This window comes from Phaethon aethereus (genome assembly GCF_964289735.1).
Source record: "Phaethon aethereus genome assembly, chromosome: 25".
NCBI lineage: Eukaryota > Metazoa > Chordata > Aves > Phaethontiformes > Phaethontidae > Phaethon > Phaethon aethereus.
Window position 1 is genome coordinate 4,134,274 of NC_138601.1, and position 19,716 is coordinate 4,153,989.

General features: G+C 43.9%; 1 protein-coding gene across 3 annotated transcripts in view; it reads left to right on the top strand.

Annotated features, from left to right (window-relative positions):
* Positions 1-680: 680 nt before the first annotated feature.
* The window catches only part of KANSL1 (KAT8 regulatory NSL complex subunit 1), a gene marked incomplete at its 5' end in the record, with an annotated part of 81,439 nt that continues 62,403 nt past the window's right edge, over positions 681-19,716 (top strand). For all 3 annotated transcript variants that reach the window (XM_082010410.1, XM_082010409.1, XM_082010411.1), the window contains one exon: positions 681-1,984. In XM_082010410.1, coding sequence (XP_081866536.1) covers positions 681-1,984 — 1,304 coding nt within the window. The remainder of the gene's footprint in view (positions 1,985-19,716) is intronic.

Here is a 19,716-nt window from a genome sequence, read left to right on the forward strand (position 1 = left end):
TCTTCAAATCCAAGGCTTTGAGGGAAGCAGTAGTGTTGCCAGTGGGTGTGGGGTGATGGGGTTTCTTTAGCCACTGGGAGTTTAAGCATATGGAGATTTGTTTGCCTCAAGCCCTGTCTCTGTTACATGTTATGGTTCTAATTTGTCGTTTTTAACGCACCTGAGCTGGCAGTAGGAGCAGTGAAAACTGTTTTATAGATGTAGCTCAAGAATTTTAAAGGTGAAGTTGGTGAGCTGCTGGCATTGAGGAATGGGTGTAACCAGGGCAAGACCTTTTGTGAAGTTCTAGAAGGATGCTGGCATGCTCAGTGGATGGACTGAAAGATGAGGATAGTAGTTAGAGGCAGGCACTAGCTCTGGAAGATCCTGAGGGACCGGCCTGTGTGTTGCTACTTCTGTTTTTAGCTGCCTTGTGCCTGGGTGGCTCCACCAAGCACAGGGCCAGTGGTCACAGAGGGAGGATGCTGTGCTGAACCTTGGGTGGCTTTACGAAGAGCGTTGAGTTTTGCTCTGTTAAGTTTTGCTGCTGTTGCCCATCTTGTTTTGTCTTATTTTCTGCAAGTGCAATGCCTAACTTTCTTTTTTTCCCTTCTGTAGGCTGCCCTCGGGAGAGGCAGTGGGAGGCAGTGGAGCTGGCCTCGGCACCGGGAGAGGCTGGACTTCCCGTCTCTCTGTGCTGAATGGCTGCGATGGCGCCCGCTCTCACTGACGCAGCAGCTGAAGCTCACCACATCCGATTCAAGCTGGCTCCCCCGTCCTCCACCTTGTCGCCTGGCAGTGCCGAGAGCAACGGCAACGCCAACAACATCCTCCTGGCTGCCAACGGCACCAAAAGGAAAGCCATTGCTCCGGAGGATCCCAGTTTAGATTTCCGAAACAACCCTACGAAAGAAGAGCTGGGCAAGCTGCAGCCGCTAGTGGCCTCTTATCTCTGCTCAGATGTAACATCTGTTTCTTCAAAAGAGCCTCTGAAGCTGCAAGGAGTCTTCAACAAGCAGACAGTCCTTAAATCTCACTCTCTCTTATCTCAGTCCTTTTTGAAAACAAGTGATCTGTTGGGGAGGCAACCAGTGTTGGAATTCACTTTGGAGAATCTAAAAACAATGAGTACTAATAGCCAGCCACCTCTCCGGCAAGCGCCTGTAAATGGCTTGGCCAAGAAATTGGCCAAAAGTACCAATTCAGACCATGAAAACTCTAGTTCTCTGAATGGTGGGAAGTGTGCTCCTCCTGCTGCCGCCCTCCAGGGTGTTGACTATAATGCAGGAGGTTCTGAATTGGGGGACTTGAAGACCGGGTTGACCAATTGCACTCTTCCACATCGAAGCCTTGATGCAGAGCACACAACTCCATTTAGCAATAATAGCACTGCAAACAAATCTTCCCTTAATTCCACGGAGCAACAGCGAGTGCTCGAGGGTGGCAGTGGAGAGACTAGGTTGCCCGGTGTTGCTAGTCACACTGACTTTGGGAGCTGTAAGTTGGAGGAGCAGAAACCTTCTCTGTTGACTGGTCACCACAGTGCTCTCGACTCCGAGATGAGGACAAGGGCATTGCTGCGACGGCAGGCAGACATTGAGAACCGTGCCCGCAGGCTGCAGAAACGCTTGCAGGTGGTGCAAGCAAAGCAGGTGGAGAGACACATCCAGCAGCAGTTGGGTGGCTTCTTGGAGAAAACTCTAAGCAAGCTTCCAACTTTGGACCCCCTGAGGCATCGGAGCCAGCTGATGTTGACCAGGAAAGCAGAAGCAGCCTTGAGGAAAGCTGCGAGTGAGACAGTTACTTCAGAAGGCCTAAGCAGCTTCTTGAAGAGCGATTCAATATCGGAAGAACTGGAGAGATTCACGGCCAGTGGTATGGCCAACTTGAGATCCAGCGAACAAGCGTTTGACTCGGATGTCACTGACAGCAGCTCGGGAGGAGAGTCTGACGTTGAAGAAGAGGAACTGACCAAAGCAGACCCAGAACAACCCCACGTACCGCTGTAAGTAGCAGTCATGCTTTGCTTACCTCTGGCGGGGGGAGAGCAAGGTGAAAGGTGGCAGATGGAAAATCTGGATTTTGTAGGAACACTCTTCTCTCTTGATGGGCTTAGATCAAAGAAGTAATTGTTAAAACTAGTGTGGTGTGATTTGCAGCACACTTCCTAGTTCAGGCAGCACATGCATCCTTGAAGATAAAATTCTTCATGCCTAAGGAAGTTATTGGTGTTCTTGTGGTGCAGCAAGGCCTGGAAATACTGGCTGGCAAGAGCGGTGCAAGCATGCTGCTGTTACAAACCTGAAATGCTCTAAGTGGTTCTCTCCATGATGTGTTGGACTTGTCCCCTGAAATGAAATGTTTGTCTTTTTACAATGGGAATCTTTGTTGTAAAGTAAGGCCAGTCTGCATCTTTGTAGCTGATGGCATGCTTGTGACTGGGAATTTTTATTTTTTTGGTTAAACGAACTGACTGGAAAAAAAAAAAACAAACCCTCTGAAAGGATTTGGTCCAACTGCCAGTGGAAGTGTGAAGTGAATGTGTTCTTCAATCTGGGAAATTATTGTTGGGAATTTTCTTCTTGTCTGTGAGTTGCATTAAATGATCACAACAGCCTCATAATTATGTTCTTAACTGGAAGCTGTTTGCATAAGTGTTAGGTGTCAATTTGTGTGTGGAGGAGGAAGATCCTCGTCAAGGGAAAAAGGTCTTGAGACAGGTCAAGGAAGAAGGGAAATTTTTCTTCCAAACCCAAGAATTTTCCCTAGGAGTGCATATTGCAGTATTTTGCATAAATCTCTTAAAAGGCTGTATTCTGTGTCTAGTATGTGTAAAATCTTGCTTGCATCAGTAGATGATCTCTTCCACCCTGATGGACCTATTGAATTTAAACCTTAGTCTGTGAAGTATAGCTACAGTCGACAAAAAGCTCCCTGCAGCAGTCACAGGGGTCCTGTTTGGAATGCTCAATCAAGGCTGGAAATAGTCACCAGGACTTTTGCATACCTGCGCTATTCTGGGTTTGTTCAGATCTCTGAGGAGAAATAACTGAATGTATTTTGATACCTGTTGTCCGAAGTTATGTTAATGGCTGGTCAAGTACTGCATGACACACATTTTACTGAACTAGGTAGGTGGATGAGAACAGCGTGTGTACTTGGTAACTTCAGCATCCTCCAAAAACACACTCATATGGATGAGTGCTGATAAACAGATGTTACAGCTCTTGAATATTAAATTCCAGCTAAATGTCACATCATGTTTTGGGATGTTAGCATAGGATGAATTTCTGTATGTGAAGTCTTAAACGTGGCATGAGTTCGGCTTTCTCCCAGCGCAAATCTAGTAGCTGAGCATGTGATCCCTGCTGGCTGGACATAAAGGCGTTCTTGCGCTGTTAGAGAAGAGAGTATAATAACTTTATTCCCGTTTTATAATGTCCACAAACTTACTGTTGGGATTAGTAATAAAATGGCATTTATAAATATTGTAATTGTTATTGGAGGAGACATTTGATTAAAATTCTGTCCAAAGTAATATTAAATTTCCCATATTGTGGGTTTTGTAGAGTCATGTGTTGTCTAGCAAAGTGAAATTTCTTTGCCACTCATCTTAATCCCAGGAGGAAGTGCGGTATTCAGAGACATGATGCGTGAAATTCTTTGCTGACTTTTCTGCCCTTTGTGTTAGTCATGCCTTTGCGTTCCCCAACCTCCTGAGCACTCTTAAAAAAGCCGAAAATTTTAAAGCTAATAAAGTGAATTATTCTATTATCTGTAGGTTCAGAAGCTGGTGTGTATGTGTCCTGGCATCTAGGCCAGGCCCACCAAACGTAGTTTAAAGTTTATGCCTGTGGGTATTTAGTAATTAGTCTTCCCAGCATTGACTGGGAACATGTCCTGTTGTCATGAGTGCTTTGACATTGGGTCTCACAAGCTCTGGCATTACTGAAGTTGAGGCTGAATGCTCATTTGTGCTTGTTAGCGAAACTCCTGAAGTCAACCTTAAGAGCTGGTACAAGCGTCTGAGCGTACTTCTAAATATCATTCTTTTCAAAGTAATGCTAAGAGACAGGAAGGGGAAGAGCTGACTTTTCCACTGGGAAGCTGCCTTGGGCCAGCGTATTGTACAGAACCATTGTTTTACATTTGTGTGAGCACAGAACAGCGAAGGCTTTTTGCAGCGTTGCTCAAGTATGGCTGGATTTTGCAGCTTGCTGAGTTTACTTACTAGAGGGAGGACTTTTACCCTGGTAATTTTAATTTCAGTAGTGAGACGGAATATCTTGATGAGTGGACAAGCTTCTGTCCCATCCCTCAGTCAGCATCCCTTGGCTATGTATTGTTGCTGGGTGCCCCTGCCTTCCCCCAAGAAACTGCTCGCTCGCTTCTAGATCTTTAGTGAGAGTTATGCTACAGACTTGTGCGTCTTGTAGCTTGCTTGCAGTAAGTGGCTGTGTCACCGACTGCCTCTGGGATTCAAGTAGAAGCATGCAAAAGAAACAAAGACATGTTTACAGCATGCTTAGATAAGAGCTGACCTTTGAGTTTTTCTGGCATGGTGGCATTCCAGAATCAGTATCCGGTCAAGGACAGCCTTCGAAGCATTTGTACTGTTCTGGCCCACCTGATCTTGGCTATAGAGCAGCATCTCCCTGAGGAATTGCATCTTTCCAGTAGCGTTAGGGATCTCTCAGAACTTGGTAGGTCCTTTTAAGACACTCATAGGCCTGCTGCCCAGGAAGGTGCTGTCATTCGGGCGCATAACCAGGCCATCGTGTAATGCATAAACAAAGCAGGGAGGTATTCGTTACACCTTTGGGAAGCCCTGCCAGCTGTGGGCTTGGTTTAACAAGGTGCTCTCGATTCTTACGCAGCTGATGGGGAAAGAAAATGCATGCAGACAGGGTTGCTTCATGATGCATTCTTAGGTTTATGTGGATCGAGGACCACCTCATTGCATTTAATTTGCTCTCAGATTCATAATGTAAAACTGCTCACTTCGCAGCTAAGATCCTCTTACGTGTCACTTCAAAAGCACGTGCGGTGGCAGAGTTAGGAGCTAGAGAAGCTTTGCCTCTGCCTGGTGGTGACAAAGGCAGGTTGGAGCCTCCTCTCTAGAGAATCATACTGAACGTCTTCGGCTAGGTGTGACTGTAGGCAGCAGCCATCTGCGACTGTGAAACCTGTGCTACTTTGAAAGAGCCCAAATGCTGTTGTCAGCGTGGTAGGATCAGGAACTGCTGTTTGTGAAAGGTCGCTCGGAGTAGGGCATGTGAATTCCTCCCAGTGCTGGAGGGCGGCTGGCTGGGCTCTGGCTTGTGTGGCCGAGTGATGGTTTAGCAAGTAATCAAAGTCCTGGTGCTTCTGTGGCCCTGTACTAATACATATAAGTAGCAAATAGTTCATGTGGCTTGTGCGTCTTTATAGTAGTTGCTTTTCTCAGGCTGGTTGGAATCTTTGATTGTCTTTGCAGACTTGTTTCCTCAGAATTTGTCAATTATTTTTGTCTGGTAAGTTACCTGTGTTGAGCAGCAACATAGTCATTAGCTTGTGAGTAGTATGTGATACAGTGTCTGCAATCCTCAACTTCAGTCTGTGTACCATGGAGAAAATTTCTGAAAAGGTAGTGAAAACAAATATTTAATTGGAACTTACCTTTTAGATCAGGTTTCCTGTCTAGGAAGTCACTTTTTTGACGGCGGTTACATCAAGCTGCTGAGAGTGGACTGAAGTTCCTAGCGACTTAACTTCTCACACCACCTTTTACGAGGGTCAGGCAGTGCCTACAGTGTGTTCAGTTGTGGTTGTTACGATGCCTATGGCCATGATGCCTAAGCAGACTTTAATTAGCCCATTTACTGGTGGGAAATCTGAGCACCTTCTGCACTTTGGTGTTGCAGTGAATCATTTCACAGCCTTGGAGCCCATGTGTTGACTCCTCCCTGTGCTGTGTCACATCACGCTGCTTGGATTTCAGAATTGCTGGACTTGAAGTAGGAATGAAGATTTCTCACGAACGTGTGCTTTTGTCAGCACTAATTTCAAAGTCCTGTGTTGGAGAGCGATGCGTGTGGCACTTGTGTCAATGCTTGTTCGAGGGGTACTTGCATTTGGTGCATCGGTTGGCTGAGAAACAGGATTTGGAAATTCTGATTTTTCTCCCTTAATTATATTTTCCAAGCGAGAGCATGATAAGGAAGCCTGTATCTCAAGGGCTATTAAATAGCATTTCTCAAATCTGTTACTTCATGGAGCTGTAATTCAGATGGCAAATCCCATGCTGTGGGGTCTGAGGAAGCTTTTCCTACTGGTCACACGCACGTTTCACTAACTCGGATTTATGCAGAGCAGTCCTAAAAGTCTGTCTCTACTCTTTATGACTTAGTTACCTGCTTGGCTTTTTGTGATGTTTTTCTTGTTCTCAACTTCTAGCTGTGAGTGCAGGTACCGACGAGAGCACCGTGCCTAACCTTCCAGTTTTCAGCTATTTATGAAAACTTAATGTATGTCATACCTGAATTGCTTGTAATCCACGTGCTGCACAGCAGCAGTATGTTGGTCAAGAGAGATGTCCCTCAAGCATCTTTCAGTTGGGAAGAGGGAGAGAGAGCAAATCCCGAACATGTTCTTGCTTTGCATTTGAAAGCAGAAGAGCAGAGCAGTTCATTGTTCAAAAATGCTTAATCAGGTATCCAGAGTAAGTAGGACACTCTGCAAGTCCTGCTTGCTTTTAAGAAAAGAGGGCAAACGAGAACACTGCTTGAGAGAGATCGTAAGAAAAACGAGTCAGTTATTTTTCCAAGAAATGATGGTCATAGTACACCTTTTATTGGTACAATGGATGTCTAATAAGTTGTTTCTGACTTCTCTCTGAGCCTTGATCCTCATGCAGACCTCACGGGAGTACGGATGGGAGATTAGGTGTTTTCGGCATGGGTGCTGGTGTTGCCATCCGCAGAACTCTGTTAAGGCAGTGTTGCTGGCTCTCATCCTAGAAGGAGTTTGATGCATTGGTTTAAATTTATCTTTCTGGGCTGAAGTCACAGTTGTTTTGGGGGGAGCAGAAAGAGACCATCACTTGGTGTTGGGTCGTGTCTGTGAGTCAGGTGCTGCAGGAAAGCATTTGAATTTGGTGTGTGGGGTGTCAAATGCAGACAAAGCATCTTTCTCGCAGGTGTCTTTAATGCTCTTGCAGGGTTTTGCGTTGTTCCGGTTGGAGTCGGATCTTTTCTGCCTGTTTCTTGGACTGTGTGTACGAAAGATAATGTGGAGGACTGGAAATGATTTGGTGTCTGGCACTGCCAATAAACTACGCTTTGTCTCTATAGCCCTTACCCAGTGGGACAGCGAGTAAGAACGGGCTCTAGTTCAGATTTGTTAGGACTTGTGGGTGACACTTTGGATAGGATTGCATAAATATTTACTTTACTTTCATTGGAAAAAGCCCGTCACAGCATCTGAAGCAGCAGAAAAAAATGTTTGTGAAATTTGTGAATTTGAACCGGCATTAAAGACCTGGTGCGGTAACTCCTCTGCTCTCTTACAGTCTCATGTGAAACTGCAGTTAGTGTTTGAGCAAGGGAAAGGGGCCCCATTTAGAGCTGATCTCTAATATTGAAGTCTAATATACTGGTGTGGGGGATGGGGAGAAGACTTTAGTATTTTAATATTGCGTTACACCAGCATCTGTAAGCGGCTACAGTTGAGCGCTGCGTTTTTATTCTTGCCAATACTGACACAAGACAAAAAATGACTATATGGCTAAGATTAAAACTGGAGCAATGGCAAACGTGGACTTCCTTAAAGAGATGTAAAAGCCTACTTCACAGACGTGCTTTTCTTCCTGAAAGATTTTGGTTTTCATTATGCAGTAACATAGGCTTCCCCCCCTTTGTTCTCTCCTCCAGCAGATACGTTCTGGTTGCACTAGCTCAGCAGCAGTGCTGCGCTAGGCTTCCAGCTGGGGGGAAAATGTTTTCCTTGCTAAACTGGCACTACCCCAACAGATTTTTCCACAGAGCGTGTTTTGGGCACACCCTGGACATGGTGCGATTTGCAAGTGTCTCGTTTCAAAGGCTTGGAGAGCTGGATGGCTTTGCTGGGCCATCCTTGGATAAATGCTGTAGGTAGAAGAGAACTTAAAAAATTGACTTAGGTTTTACTTGCTGGATTTCTGAATGAAAGGAAGGACTTAAAAATACAAATAAGTGGAGGCCTGTGTATTGACTAGTAATTCAGCTGGGAAGTGGGAAGAGTAACTTGAATTGCAGGCGAGTCTGTTGCGGTTGAGGCCCTTCATGCCTCTGGAGCCAGATGGGAACTGGGGATGGTTTGATTCTCTGCTGTGCTCGGAGCTGTCTCTAACGTCCTCTGGTTGTTGCTCTCTGCATTTGAAAGGCTTGCTGATGTGCTGGTCTCTGATGTAATGACATGGTTTGCTTAAGTAACATCCAGCTCTCTCCCCCTCCCCTTCTCTGACCTGTGTGATAAGGTTACTTTCTGGAATGCCTGCTCCAGCTTTGACCTCAGCACTGAACAAGCTATTTACAGGGAAGGGTACCTGGCACGGGCATGCCGAGTTAAGGATTTCGTTAATGGTGCCTGGGATTTCCACGTAGACCATGTTTTTTCATTAAATTGCATCACATCAGCAGTAGGGTGGTGTGATTAATACTTTGGTGAACGAGAGTATTTAAAAGGGGACAGCCAGAGAGTTGTGCTGTTGAGAGCTTAAATTCACTGGTTTTGTTACGAGGATGGGGTATCTCAAAAATTTTTCTGCAAATTGGTGAAGTTGAAGGTTACCTGCCCGTCCCCAAAACCAGCCTCCGACTTCTTGTTGTTACAGCAGTTGTCCGTGGCTGGTTATTGTGCCCAAGCAGAGAGGTCATCATGGTGATGTATTTAAAGCTCTTCTCTTAGTTGTAAGCTGTCAGGTTAGTGAAGGTGAACACCTTGGCAGATGGTTGTTGTCTGCCTGGTGCTCATGTGCAACCATGATGTCTTAACTGCAAAACGAGATGTTCTCTGTGATAGTGGTGGCAGCGTTCGGCTGGCACATCTCGTGACGCTTCCGAAGCGGATTAATTTGCGCTGTCTTATGAATGAGCATAACCACGCTCTTTCCAGAAGTGTTTAATTCTCAAAGATATTTAGCCTGTTTTAAAGAGTTACAGCTTTGTTTAACTCTTAAATACATGCATCCTTACTGTGTAAAATACATAATTTTGAGTTGTCTCTCACTTACATAGTGGAACAGTCGGGAGTGGGAGGAAAGGGTAGTTGTTTGACACAGATCTCGCTGTTTCAGGTGTTTCCTTGCAGGACTGTACAGCAATGAGTTTGTCAGGTAGTCTCGAGTATCATTTCGCTTCTTAAAAAGTGCCTCCTGATGGGGTAGATTTGTGAAATGTGACTTCATTTGGCTGCTTGCTTAATAATTAATTCAGTAAATTAAAGCAATGCAAAGAAAAAAAAAAACACAAACCAAACAAAACCAACAAACCACCTCCCGCTCTAATGGGGACTAATTTTTATTAGGCTCAAGACAATTGGTCATCAAACTACCAAAAGAGGGGAAATAAGGAGGAGCAGGGTACTTCTTATGCAGCAGAGCTTTAGGCTTTTGTATTTGTGACATTTTAGCAGTTTCCATAGTAACACATAACGGTGTTGTAAGAAATGTTGCAGGGGTTTTATTTGTACAAGGGAGGACTTTAAAATATTAATGGAAGGCAATGTGAGTTGGAGGGAAGTCTCACTGTATTTTCTGTTGGGAGCAGAAAAATTGATGCTAAGGTAGAGGAAAGTGATTTGATGCACTGTCCGGAGTGAGTAGCCATCTGTAAATTGAACTTTTATGTTTGCTGGCCAAGACAATAAGAGAATTTCAGTCATCTTGGGAATGTTTGCCACAAAGTCTTTCTTCTTGGATACTAGAGGTAAAACTTTGGAAATATTCTGCTATCACTCATTCTCCAGGTTCAGGTAAAAAATATTTTCTCTCAGAAGTACTTTTCATCCCAGCCTGCGTGTAGTTGGAGCTCATCTCCTTCTGTGATATTTGGCTAAATGTTTGGAGCTGCTCCCTCATTTGTGTTCATGGGGGTCCCTCTAAGCTTAGTTGGGTTAAAAACTGGCTGCCTCCATTTAGAAGCCTTTGTAGCAGAGTAGCTCCTACAGCTTTACAAGCAATCTGCATTCAGTGAATTCCCTGGTGGCTCCTACTTAATGACCGGTATTGAGCTTTTGCTGTTTCAGGGCTGGTGACGTTAACGTTGCATCATCAAATCCAATCTACTCTTGAGTAAGAAGCAAAGGGATTTTATGTAGCTGCAACAGTCAAAAAGCACAAAAATGGTTTCTTGGAGAAAAAGGGTTTAGCGTGGGATGTTTGTGTGCACGTACTTAAGTGGGTGCAAGTTTGAGTTGTGGGTCAGCAGCCATCCACCTAGCCCCGTATTTCCCCCCAGCTAGGTGACCAGAGGCAGTGGAGGGCTGTAAAAGGCGCTGTGGTTTAGATGGCTTTGCAATTAAATCACTTGTAGGAACCATCAAGAAATTCCTACTTTCCAGATTAGCTTAAACATCAGTGCACGAATGTCTCACTTCCGTGTATCTTATCTGTGGTTTTCTGTTATCAAGTTAGATATTTAATCTTTCTATTATTAAGTTAGGTATTAAGTCGTCTGAGCTTCTGGCCTTGCCCCGATCACTTATGGCCGGGAAGCTGCCGTGAGCCGGTCCCTGTGATGGTTAGTGCTCGCTGGATGCGGCTGACTGCTGGCCAGAGGTTACAAACGGCTCCTTGCCGGGCTCTGCACGGCCGCTTTCTGATTTTTCTCTGTCGTAATTGCAAAGCTCGGGCGGAGTGACAGCCTGTTCTGCCCTGCCCTTGTCTTCTGGCTGCATCAGAAGCTATCTCGGAGTTAACGCGTTTCTTCTGCCCGTTTAACTTTGGAGAGGACACCCGCTTTTAGTGCAGCAGTGTGCAGTCCTGGCTCGTCCCTGGCTCTCTGGATGTTGCAAATGCCGCTGCTCCTTCTCCTCCATGTGCTTGCAGGCACTGAGCAATCTGGTGGGGTGAGTGGAGTCACTCACAGGAGCTGTATGTGCCTGTGGAAGTCAGTTCACACTACGTTATGCCGAGTAAAGATACGTTGCGTTGCAGGAACAGATATCAAATCATAAACAAACTCAGTGCTTTGCACCCTGGCTTTCATTTTTTTCTTTGCATCTGCATTCTGAGTGGCAAGCGCACTGTGTGTGCTGTCACCTGCAGTGACTGGCCTTAAAAGTGCTTGGGAAGGAGGTTAATGTGTTCGGAGGAGGGTGCGGCAGTCGCTGGTGGCCTGTGCATGCCTTGTGTACTTTTCCTGCACCCTCTTGAGAAGATACGGTGCAAGAGCTCTGCAGCTGCTTGTTGAACAAGTGCTGCTTGTTCACCTGCAGTGCCCATTGCCATCAGTTAAGGTCCTGTCCTGCCCTGGGTGCTGTGGGTGTCAGCATGGAGGAGAAGAAGAGTCCCCCTCTGTGTCCGCAGACGGAGCGGGGTCTGATCCAGAGGTGAGAGCTGAACAAGAGACAGGCGGCTTTTGACTTTGGTGCTCGGTGATCTTGGCTCGGCATGGCTTTGGCAGCTTCTGACAAAATTTAACTCCTGTGGTCCCAATTCCTGATCTGGGTGGTTTGATGTGAAGAGGTAATGGCTCTCAATGTTCCTAGCGGCTTTTTTCTCAACTGGAGGCTCACATCCCAGTGGCCAAGGGGAGAATATTTCTGTTTAGCGGTCATTACCGTTCCTAGACGGGGACAGTAGCATGAATAAAAGTTACACCAGCTAAATCTGCCTATTTTTCTGTGAATTGGAGCCCTTCTCCATGTGATTTCTGCTATTCCAGTGCTGGCTATTAAAAAAAAAAAAAGAGACAATTAGCCTTTTGTGGATCTGCATTTTGAATGCAGAACACTTGCAGGGCTCTTGCTCCATGTATGCAACATTTTGTGACACTGGCTTTTTAGTGTCTCAGACTAAAACAAGAAAATTATTCTCTCTGTGCTGCTTCTATGTTGTAGGTAGCTCTCTTGCCATTTGCAGGAATTTCTGAAAGTCAGAGGGAAGATGCTGTTTATATTGAGACAGCAGAAAATAATTTGAAGAAACAGCCACATTAGCCACTTTTCCTATGTCAAGGCAGATTAAATTGACAGAGATTAATTTTCCAGTATTTTCATCATAATATACACACCTGAGTGTCATCTAATGGCTTCTCAAAGGTTTGTTGTTCATATATTGGTCAAAACCTTACTGTTTTAAATAAAATAAATCTGTTTGAGTAGTAGCCAGTCACTTAAAGAAGAATCTTCAGTGTGATGATTCACATTGTGCCTAAAGACAGCTTTCCATATTCAGCCCTTGCTCACTCCCCCCACCATCTCCTTCTCCCTGCCTCTGGAAATGGGCCAGAAGCCCAAAACAACTTAACTCTTGGTTATTTAAACCTATTTTTAATAAGTGATACTTGTAGAAAATCTTACCTGAAGGCTTTGATGGGGGTCTTGTGTATTAGATCTGGCTTACAAAATGTGTAACTTTGGGTTTGGTTTTTTTTCCAGCTGCTTTTCTCTGAACATGATCTGTTCTTTGAATTCTTACTAAAAGACTGAAATGACATCTGTCTCGAGTTACAGAGGTTCTGTACTTGTTCACTCTTTTGTGTAAATCTTTGACTTGTCAAACGTGCCCTAGTGCCCCTCCTCTCACTCCTGCATTAGTTCTCCTCTTGCATTAATGTCCATGTCTTTTTAATAAAAGGAGTTCTAGTTATTTTTGCAGCTAATTCTCCTGTGTGCTGGCTGTTGAGGTAGTATTTATTTTCAAAATAGTATCTGCTGTAGAGAGAAAGCTTTCGTAACCCATCCTGGTTGTCATGGCACAGATCTGCATTTTTTTACCCCCTTAGCCTGCTGTTACCAGGCATGCTTTGGTTATGTTAAACTCGTGAAACCAAATGCCTCTTCAGGCTGGGTACAGGTAAGCCCTAATCAGATTATCTGCTCTGCAAATTGAGTTGCTTATTTTACCTATGTTTTCTTGTACTTGAGCAACTGAATTTGTGTGCTAGGAGAAGGCACTCTTCTATGATAAATTAAAGGAAAAATGACTTAATGAAACCTTTGGCGGCTGTATGAAGACCTAGTGAAAATTACCAACTGTGTTTGCTTGAATTCTCAGTTTGCATATGAATTTCTCTGCTCTTTCTCTCTCCCCCATGAGCAGTAGTTGCATGTTTGCTATCTCCTCCACTTCATGTCCTTGGGTAATTTCTGCAGCAGAGTTTCTTCTTGACCAAGGTTTGCCCACTACTCAGGCTGGTGGTTGGGGTGCACAGGAACTCTAGTTGTTTTGTACCCCCTTTTCTTCTTTGTTCCTTCCTTTTTCTATCCTTCCCACAACTTAAAAAGATGGTATCTGAAAAATTCTTGGTTCTCAGTGATGCAACTCCTAGAGAGGATAAGATGCGTGGAAAATTGTGGTGGGTTTTGGGGTTTTTTTTTTTTCCCTTCATTGTTGTCATGTCTGTGGGGGCTTTGGTCATAAATTCCCAGAAGCTTTTAGTTTTGATGCTTGGAGCAAGTGATGACCGTAAGCCTTCAGCGTCAGGGAGGTAACCTCTGCAGTCTCTCGTAGGGTAAGAAGGTAGTCCCCACTATTGAGAGTGTTGCTGTAGCTCAGTGCTACCTGGTGAATCTGCCGTAGGAATCCTCTCGTCATTGTTTTGCTCTGATGTTGCAGCATTCCCCAGAATCGCTTTCATCTAGTTCTTGTCTGCTTGTTAACAACCATCTGCATCCAGAGCACTTGTCTGCTTTAAATGTTTGCCTTATATAATTGAAATTCCCCCTCCCTTGGAGCTTTCTAGTAGGATTTTATCTTTTTTTCTTCCTCTGGTGTAGGTGTTTGAATTTTGCTGCTAGTCAAACTAGTACATGAAGTAATCTTCCTGTGCTGGGTCTTGCTGTAGTAGTCTTACTGGAGAAATATTTGTTTTCACCTACATCTATTAGGCCTGGGAGAAAACTGTGTAATGTTCCTTCCAGTTTGAGAGACTGAAAAGAAAATTTTGAAGAATCCATATCCGGTGAAGGCCTTTCTTCTCTAAATTTTTTTTTTCCCCTCTGGTCCTATAGAGATTGACTGGAGTTTCAAAGCGAGTTGGATGTTTATTGCCCAGCGATTGGGGATTTTGGTCAGATCAGAAATACTGGGATGTGTGTATGGCTGTCCTTGCTGCCCTTGAGAATTGCTGACCTGGTACAAATGGGTGTATTAATTGAAGTAATGGAACTCTCATGTGTTTCACTTCATTTCTGAGAGTAACTTGTCCAAAAGCATTTTGCTTTATTTGTTTAGCTGATGCTTGGCGAGATAAAGGAGGTTCTGAGAATTTGTGATTATCTACTTAACCACGGCTTATGCTGTTGTCTCTTATAATGCAGTGGAGCAAATAGGTAGCACCCTTCCTCCTCCTCCTCTTCCTCCTCCTCTGCGAAGAACAGCAGCTGCCCGACTTCCTCAAGGATTAATCATCTCCATTGTACCTCTGATCAGTTTTTGACACACATTAGGGCAGAGATCTGAACAGCAAAGTGTCATCTCTCACTTCACAGAAATGTTTTGGAGACTGTAAAAAAAAAAGCAAAAAATCTCCCTTTTTTTTAATCATTGTAGTTGCCTGTTAGCTTAGTGCTGACTAGTATCACTTTTAAAGTCCTGGCATTTATTGCAAGAGATTGTACAATGATTTCCAATTATTTCAGAGGGATGTTTTCCCTTTGTGCCAAGGTTTGTCCGTTTTGTTTTTGCTTTGGTTTTTTTTAGGTTAAAATAGCCCATCGTCTCTAGTGCTTGCCGTGAACTTCCTTGCCCTTTGAGCGAGATGACAGTACTGAAGTACAATGGCCGCATTATGGTTCTGGTTCTTAACCACGGCTTGTTCCAGCTATGCTAATGAAAAAAATTTGTCATATCTCTTCCAGAGCTGGGAATCCTCTAGGTCTGGGGAAGTGAAAATGCGTAATAGTTTGGCTGTTCAGCCCGCTTGGCCCTTTGGACCCTTTGAGGCTATGTAGTAATCGACTTGCAGCGATGGCTCTTTGTTTCTGATACAATTACTTTTGTGTTGGCTTTTGTTGTGAAATGCTTGGCTTCGAAGTTTTTGAATGCATTTGAAAATGTACCATGTGTTTTACGCTTTCTTCTGACATGTGCAAATAATGTTGACATGAGTCAGAAGAGTGTTGTCCTAAAGTGGCGAAGTCTCAGGTTCAGCCCAGTATAATGCGCCGCGATGGGGAATGATCCTGTTCATCGCATGATCATGCATCAGAACTTGGGTTGTTGAATCTGCTGTCAGCCTGACAACATTGTTTGCAGCAGATTTTAGGAATCGCAGTAGGTTGAGAATCTGTGTTCTGTTCTTCACTTTGTGTGAATCTTTTAAAATTTTATCAAGCTTTAAGGTCTGAAGATGACGTCGTACTACAGACTATTTTCACTTGTTGCCTTTGCTCATGGATTGCTTGACTGGAAGTTGCCACAGCTCAGGTTTTCTTGGCTCTTGTCCTGGCTTCTAGACATGTGAATGTGACATGCTTTGCTTTTTGCTCATAAGTAAAAAACAAAACAAAAAACCCTAGTATTTACTTCTATGGAAAAACCTAACTCCTGGAAAGTAGTGACTGTGAGGTAAGTAATGCTCCGTTCACACACACAGACACAAACACACACACCCCAACACACCCCCCAGAAAAAAGAATAAGAAAACTCTCCTGAAGTAAAAGCGGCTTTTACAAAAACCTGAGGAGATTGATCTCATGATTTTTTGAGAAACTGAGGAGGGTTGGGGTAATGATGGAAGCTCTGCCTCTTGTATGAGATGTTTCGATGCTGCCAATCAAAACATCTTCTAAAAATATCCCATCTTCTAGAAGAATCTATTCTTGCAAATCAGAGCCCGATATTAAATAACATACTGTTGACTGCAAAGGATCCAAATTAAAGAAACAGACCAATATTCATCTCTCTCTTTTCTCTCCTTCCAACTCTTTATTAAATTGCTGGATACTTTTTGCAGGTTTCACGCAGGATGCGAATAAAATTAGTCTGAGCATGAGATCCTTCCAAAAATGTGGTACTTGGACTGCAGGAGAGTTTGCTCAGAAGGTGGAAACTGGCTTGCTTTTCTCTACAGAGACTTTTTCTGTTGCATGCCTGGTGTCTTGGCATGAAGTAAACATTATCTAGTCCTTTTCAAAAGTCCTGAAGTAGAGTGTGTGTCTTGGCTGAACCTGATTGAAAGGGCTGGGAAAAATCTATCCAAGAAAAAGAAATCTCTGGTGGAGCAGCCAGCGGGGTGTGTGACATGAACCACTTTCAGAGCGATGGCGGTGGTGCAAATGGAGCGGTTTGATTTGGCTCTGGGAAATACGGGTGAAATGGGAGAGCGCAGTTAAGATATAACCATCTCTTTTAGGCTAAAACAATTTAGTTCTTGGTGTTTTCTCACCAGTTCTTGTTTCTGTGGTATCTTTTTCCACCTTGCACCCTCTATTTTCTAATCTTCTGTAGATCTTACAGCAGAGCATCTCGCTCTTCTCCCGCTCTGTAGACTGCAGAACCAGGTGTCTGCCGAGTCTGGAGATGGGAATCACGGCTCACGTTGCGATACAGGCACCTGCCCACGAGGGACTGCATCGCCCGAAGCTCCGGCAGCGAAATGGATCGAACAGAGCTGCTGGCGTTGGGTTCCTGAGGCTGTAAAAACCTGATGGGGTTATTAGTTTGCAGAGGTACAGTTCGTGGGGCTTTGTTTAGGGAGGGAGAAGAGCCGAAAAACACGCCTGCAGTAAGAAGGGGACATTCCCCCTGGGCTGCCATCTGTCCTCTCCCCAGGTGGTGCAGTGTTAGGGTCATCTTTCCAGCTTGTCCGTGGGGGCCTCTTCTGCCCATCCAGCCCCTTGCTCCCGGTGCTGCGATCCAGGGACTCCCCTGTTTGCATTAACGACAAGGAGGAGTCGCGTAGCAGTGGCAAACCTGCCACGTCTGCTTGATACAAACCCGCATTGTCCTTGACAAGGAAAGAGCTTTCCAGTAATTCACCTTGCCAGCAAGAAAGAGGATTTTTTTTTTTTTTAAGAGCAGCTGAGTTGTTTGAAATCAGTGCAATGGTTAGTGACACCAAAGGAGAATATACTTTCGTGGATAGGAAATGCTGCTTAATTGCTCAAGACGGCAGTTTATTCTTTCAGTTTATGGAATTTCAGTCTGTCTGAAAACCAGAAATGTGGCTGTGAACTCATTATTTTGATTTCTTGCTCGCTGCCTCGGTGTAGTAGAAAGCATCGTGCACTTGCAGAAGGAAATGATGAATCTTTCTGTATCTAAATGAGACTAAATTAATACTGCATTCTGTATAGCTTTTTTATAAAGAATCAGAAGTGCTCTGCTCTTTTGCAGGATTGTGTTAATCATTAGCAAATTAACGAGTTGAAGTACTGTGGCCACATTAAGATGTGTAAATAGGCCAACAAAAAGCTGAGATGCACTGAAGGATAATTCAGGTAGCTCTGGGATCAGGAACAGACTGCGGAAACCCTGACTCACAAATAAATGTGATTGCCAGTACGTTTACCAAATAGTAGCAGAATCTGACTGTTCTAAAGTAAAAACGGTCTTGTGTTCTCTTTCACATGTTAACGTACACTCCTTTTTTTAGCTGTTTGTGTTTTTTAAGCTACAGGGAATTGTGAATAACTTGTATGGATTTATAGTGAGTTGTGAAAGCCTTGAGAGAAGTCTAAGCGTGTTGGAGTGTGTATGTACATAATGTGTGTGTGGTATACAAGAAACTTTTTTTTAAAAGAAGCCTCTATGTTTACATATATCCCAGGACTTCGGTCTTGAGGCCCTTGCTGTGATTGCCTCGTTACAGATATAGTTAAGTTCATGGCCTGTGAGGAGGAAATCTGAAGTCCTTTTTTGATGTGATTGGAATATAATTTTATTAAAGCAGGTTTTAGGAAGAGCAGGAAGTGAGGCGTACGTTAATAGGTAAAAGTAAGCGCCTTTTGAGAATTTGAATATAAAATCTTCATGTGGGTGACAAGTTCCTCATAGTACAGCCAAATCACAGAAAATGCCACTTGCTTTATTTCTCCAAATCCAAAACTCCGTCCTGCTCTTTCTCTACATGTCGATAATCCTACTGCACAGAGGGAGTTAGGCTGGACCACATAACTCTGTTCTTTTAGCCACTTTTGTGTGCTTTAAAAGAAAGTCTAAAAAATAAGTAGGAGGATTGGCTCTTTGTGGTAGGTTTCACTCATGTTGGTTGGAGGTTGTTTTGGATTTTGAAACACGAGGTTTAACATTTCTTCTAAAACTTGTCGTAAATTCATGTGGGTAACCCTATGCAAAATACTTAAACATGGCTAAATTCTTGGTTGCTTTGGTAGCCTGCTGGAGGAGAGTTCAATAGTCTTTCATGACATTCTGGGTGTTCCTAATTTGTAACTTGCAGTTTTCAGAAATTCATTGAGGTTTCTCATAATTGTTGCTTCACCATCACTCGTCTGGTGCGTGCTGCCGTCAGAACTAGTGTGGTATAAAACACGCACCCCTGCTGCAGCTCATTCTGTCTTGGCATCTCAGCCGAGCCACCTCTAATCTCACCGTTAGAAGTTGAAGGTAGACCTGTTAACGTCCCCTACGCCTGAAGAAAATTAAAACCCAACCTCAAAACGAAGTTTACCCAAAACTTAATTGGCAGGTGGAGCATCTGGTCCTGCGTGAATTTGTTTTTTAACAACGTTCTGCACACATGGCCTGAAGATCGTTTGCCTTGGTCCCAGAAATTCTGGGGAACTTCAGCTGCTGATGGACTGGTATTTTGCACTGTCCAGAAAAACTGTGAACAGTTGCGTACAGTTTTTAACATGGAAGTCTCCTAGGGTGAAGCAGCTCTGTGTACAGTGTATGTGGGGATAGGGGCTATTTGCTTGTTGGTCAGATTTGTGAGAAAGCTGAAGGTGGAATCAATTAAGACCTTTTTTAATTCCCTTGATGCCACATTTTCTCCTTTGCATTCCTATAGCATTTGAATATTGGACCTTGTAGCTCCAAATGTCAGAGTTTTCTGCCTTGCTTTTGGGAGCAAGCTACTGCAGGAGGTAATAGAGCACTCAGTCTTGCTTCTGCATTGCTAGTAGTTTATCTTTTATAACTTGGTATGGCAAAGAATAGGGCTGTTACAGAAGTAGATTTTCAAGGTGGGACTTGTCAATAAGAAGAAAACAGCCTGTAAGTTTTGCTTAATAAACCTTCAAGTGGAATTAAGGGGTTGCAAATAAATTTGTTCTTAATAAACTAAACTGAGTGCAGTTACCAGTTTGTCTAGGACTTTGTTTATAAGATGGAATAGACTTCTTGCAGGTTTTTTTGTAAATTCTGGTTGAATATCAGAGGATATAAATCATGAGTGTCTTGCCACATTATGAAGGTCAAAGGCTGGAGCACCGTGTATCAGTCTGGACTGGTGGGTCTGAGGAGGAAAGCTTTTCTCAAAATTTTCTGGGGCCGGTCTTGTTCAATATCTTTATTGATGATTTGGATGAGGGGATTGAGTGCTCCCTCAGTAAGTTTGCAGATGACACCAAGCTGGGTGGGAGTGTTGA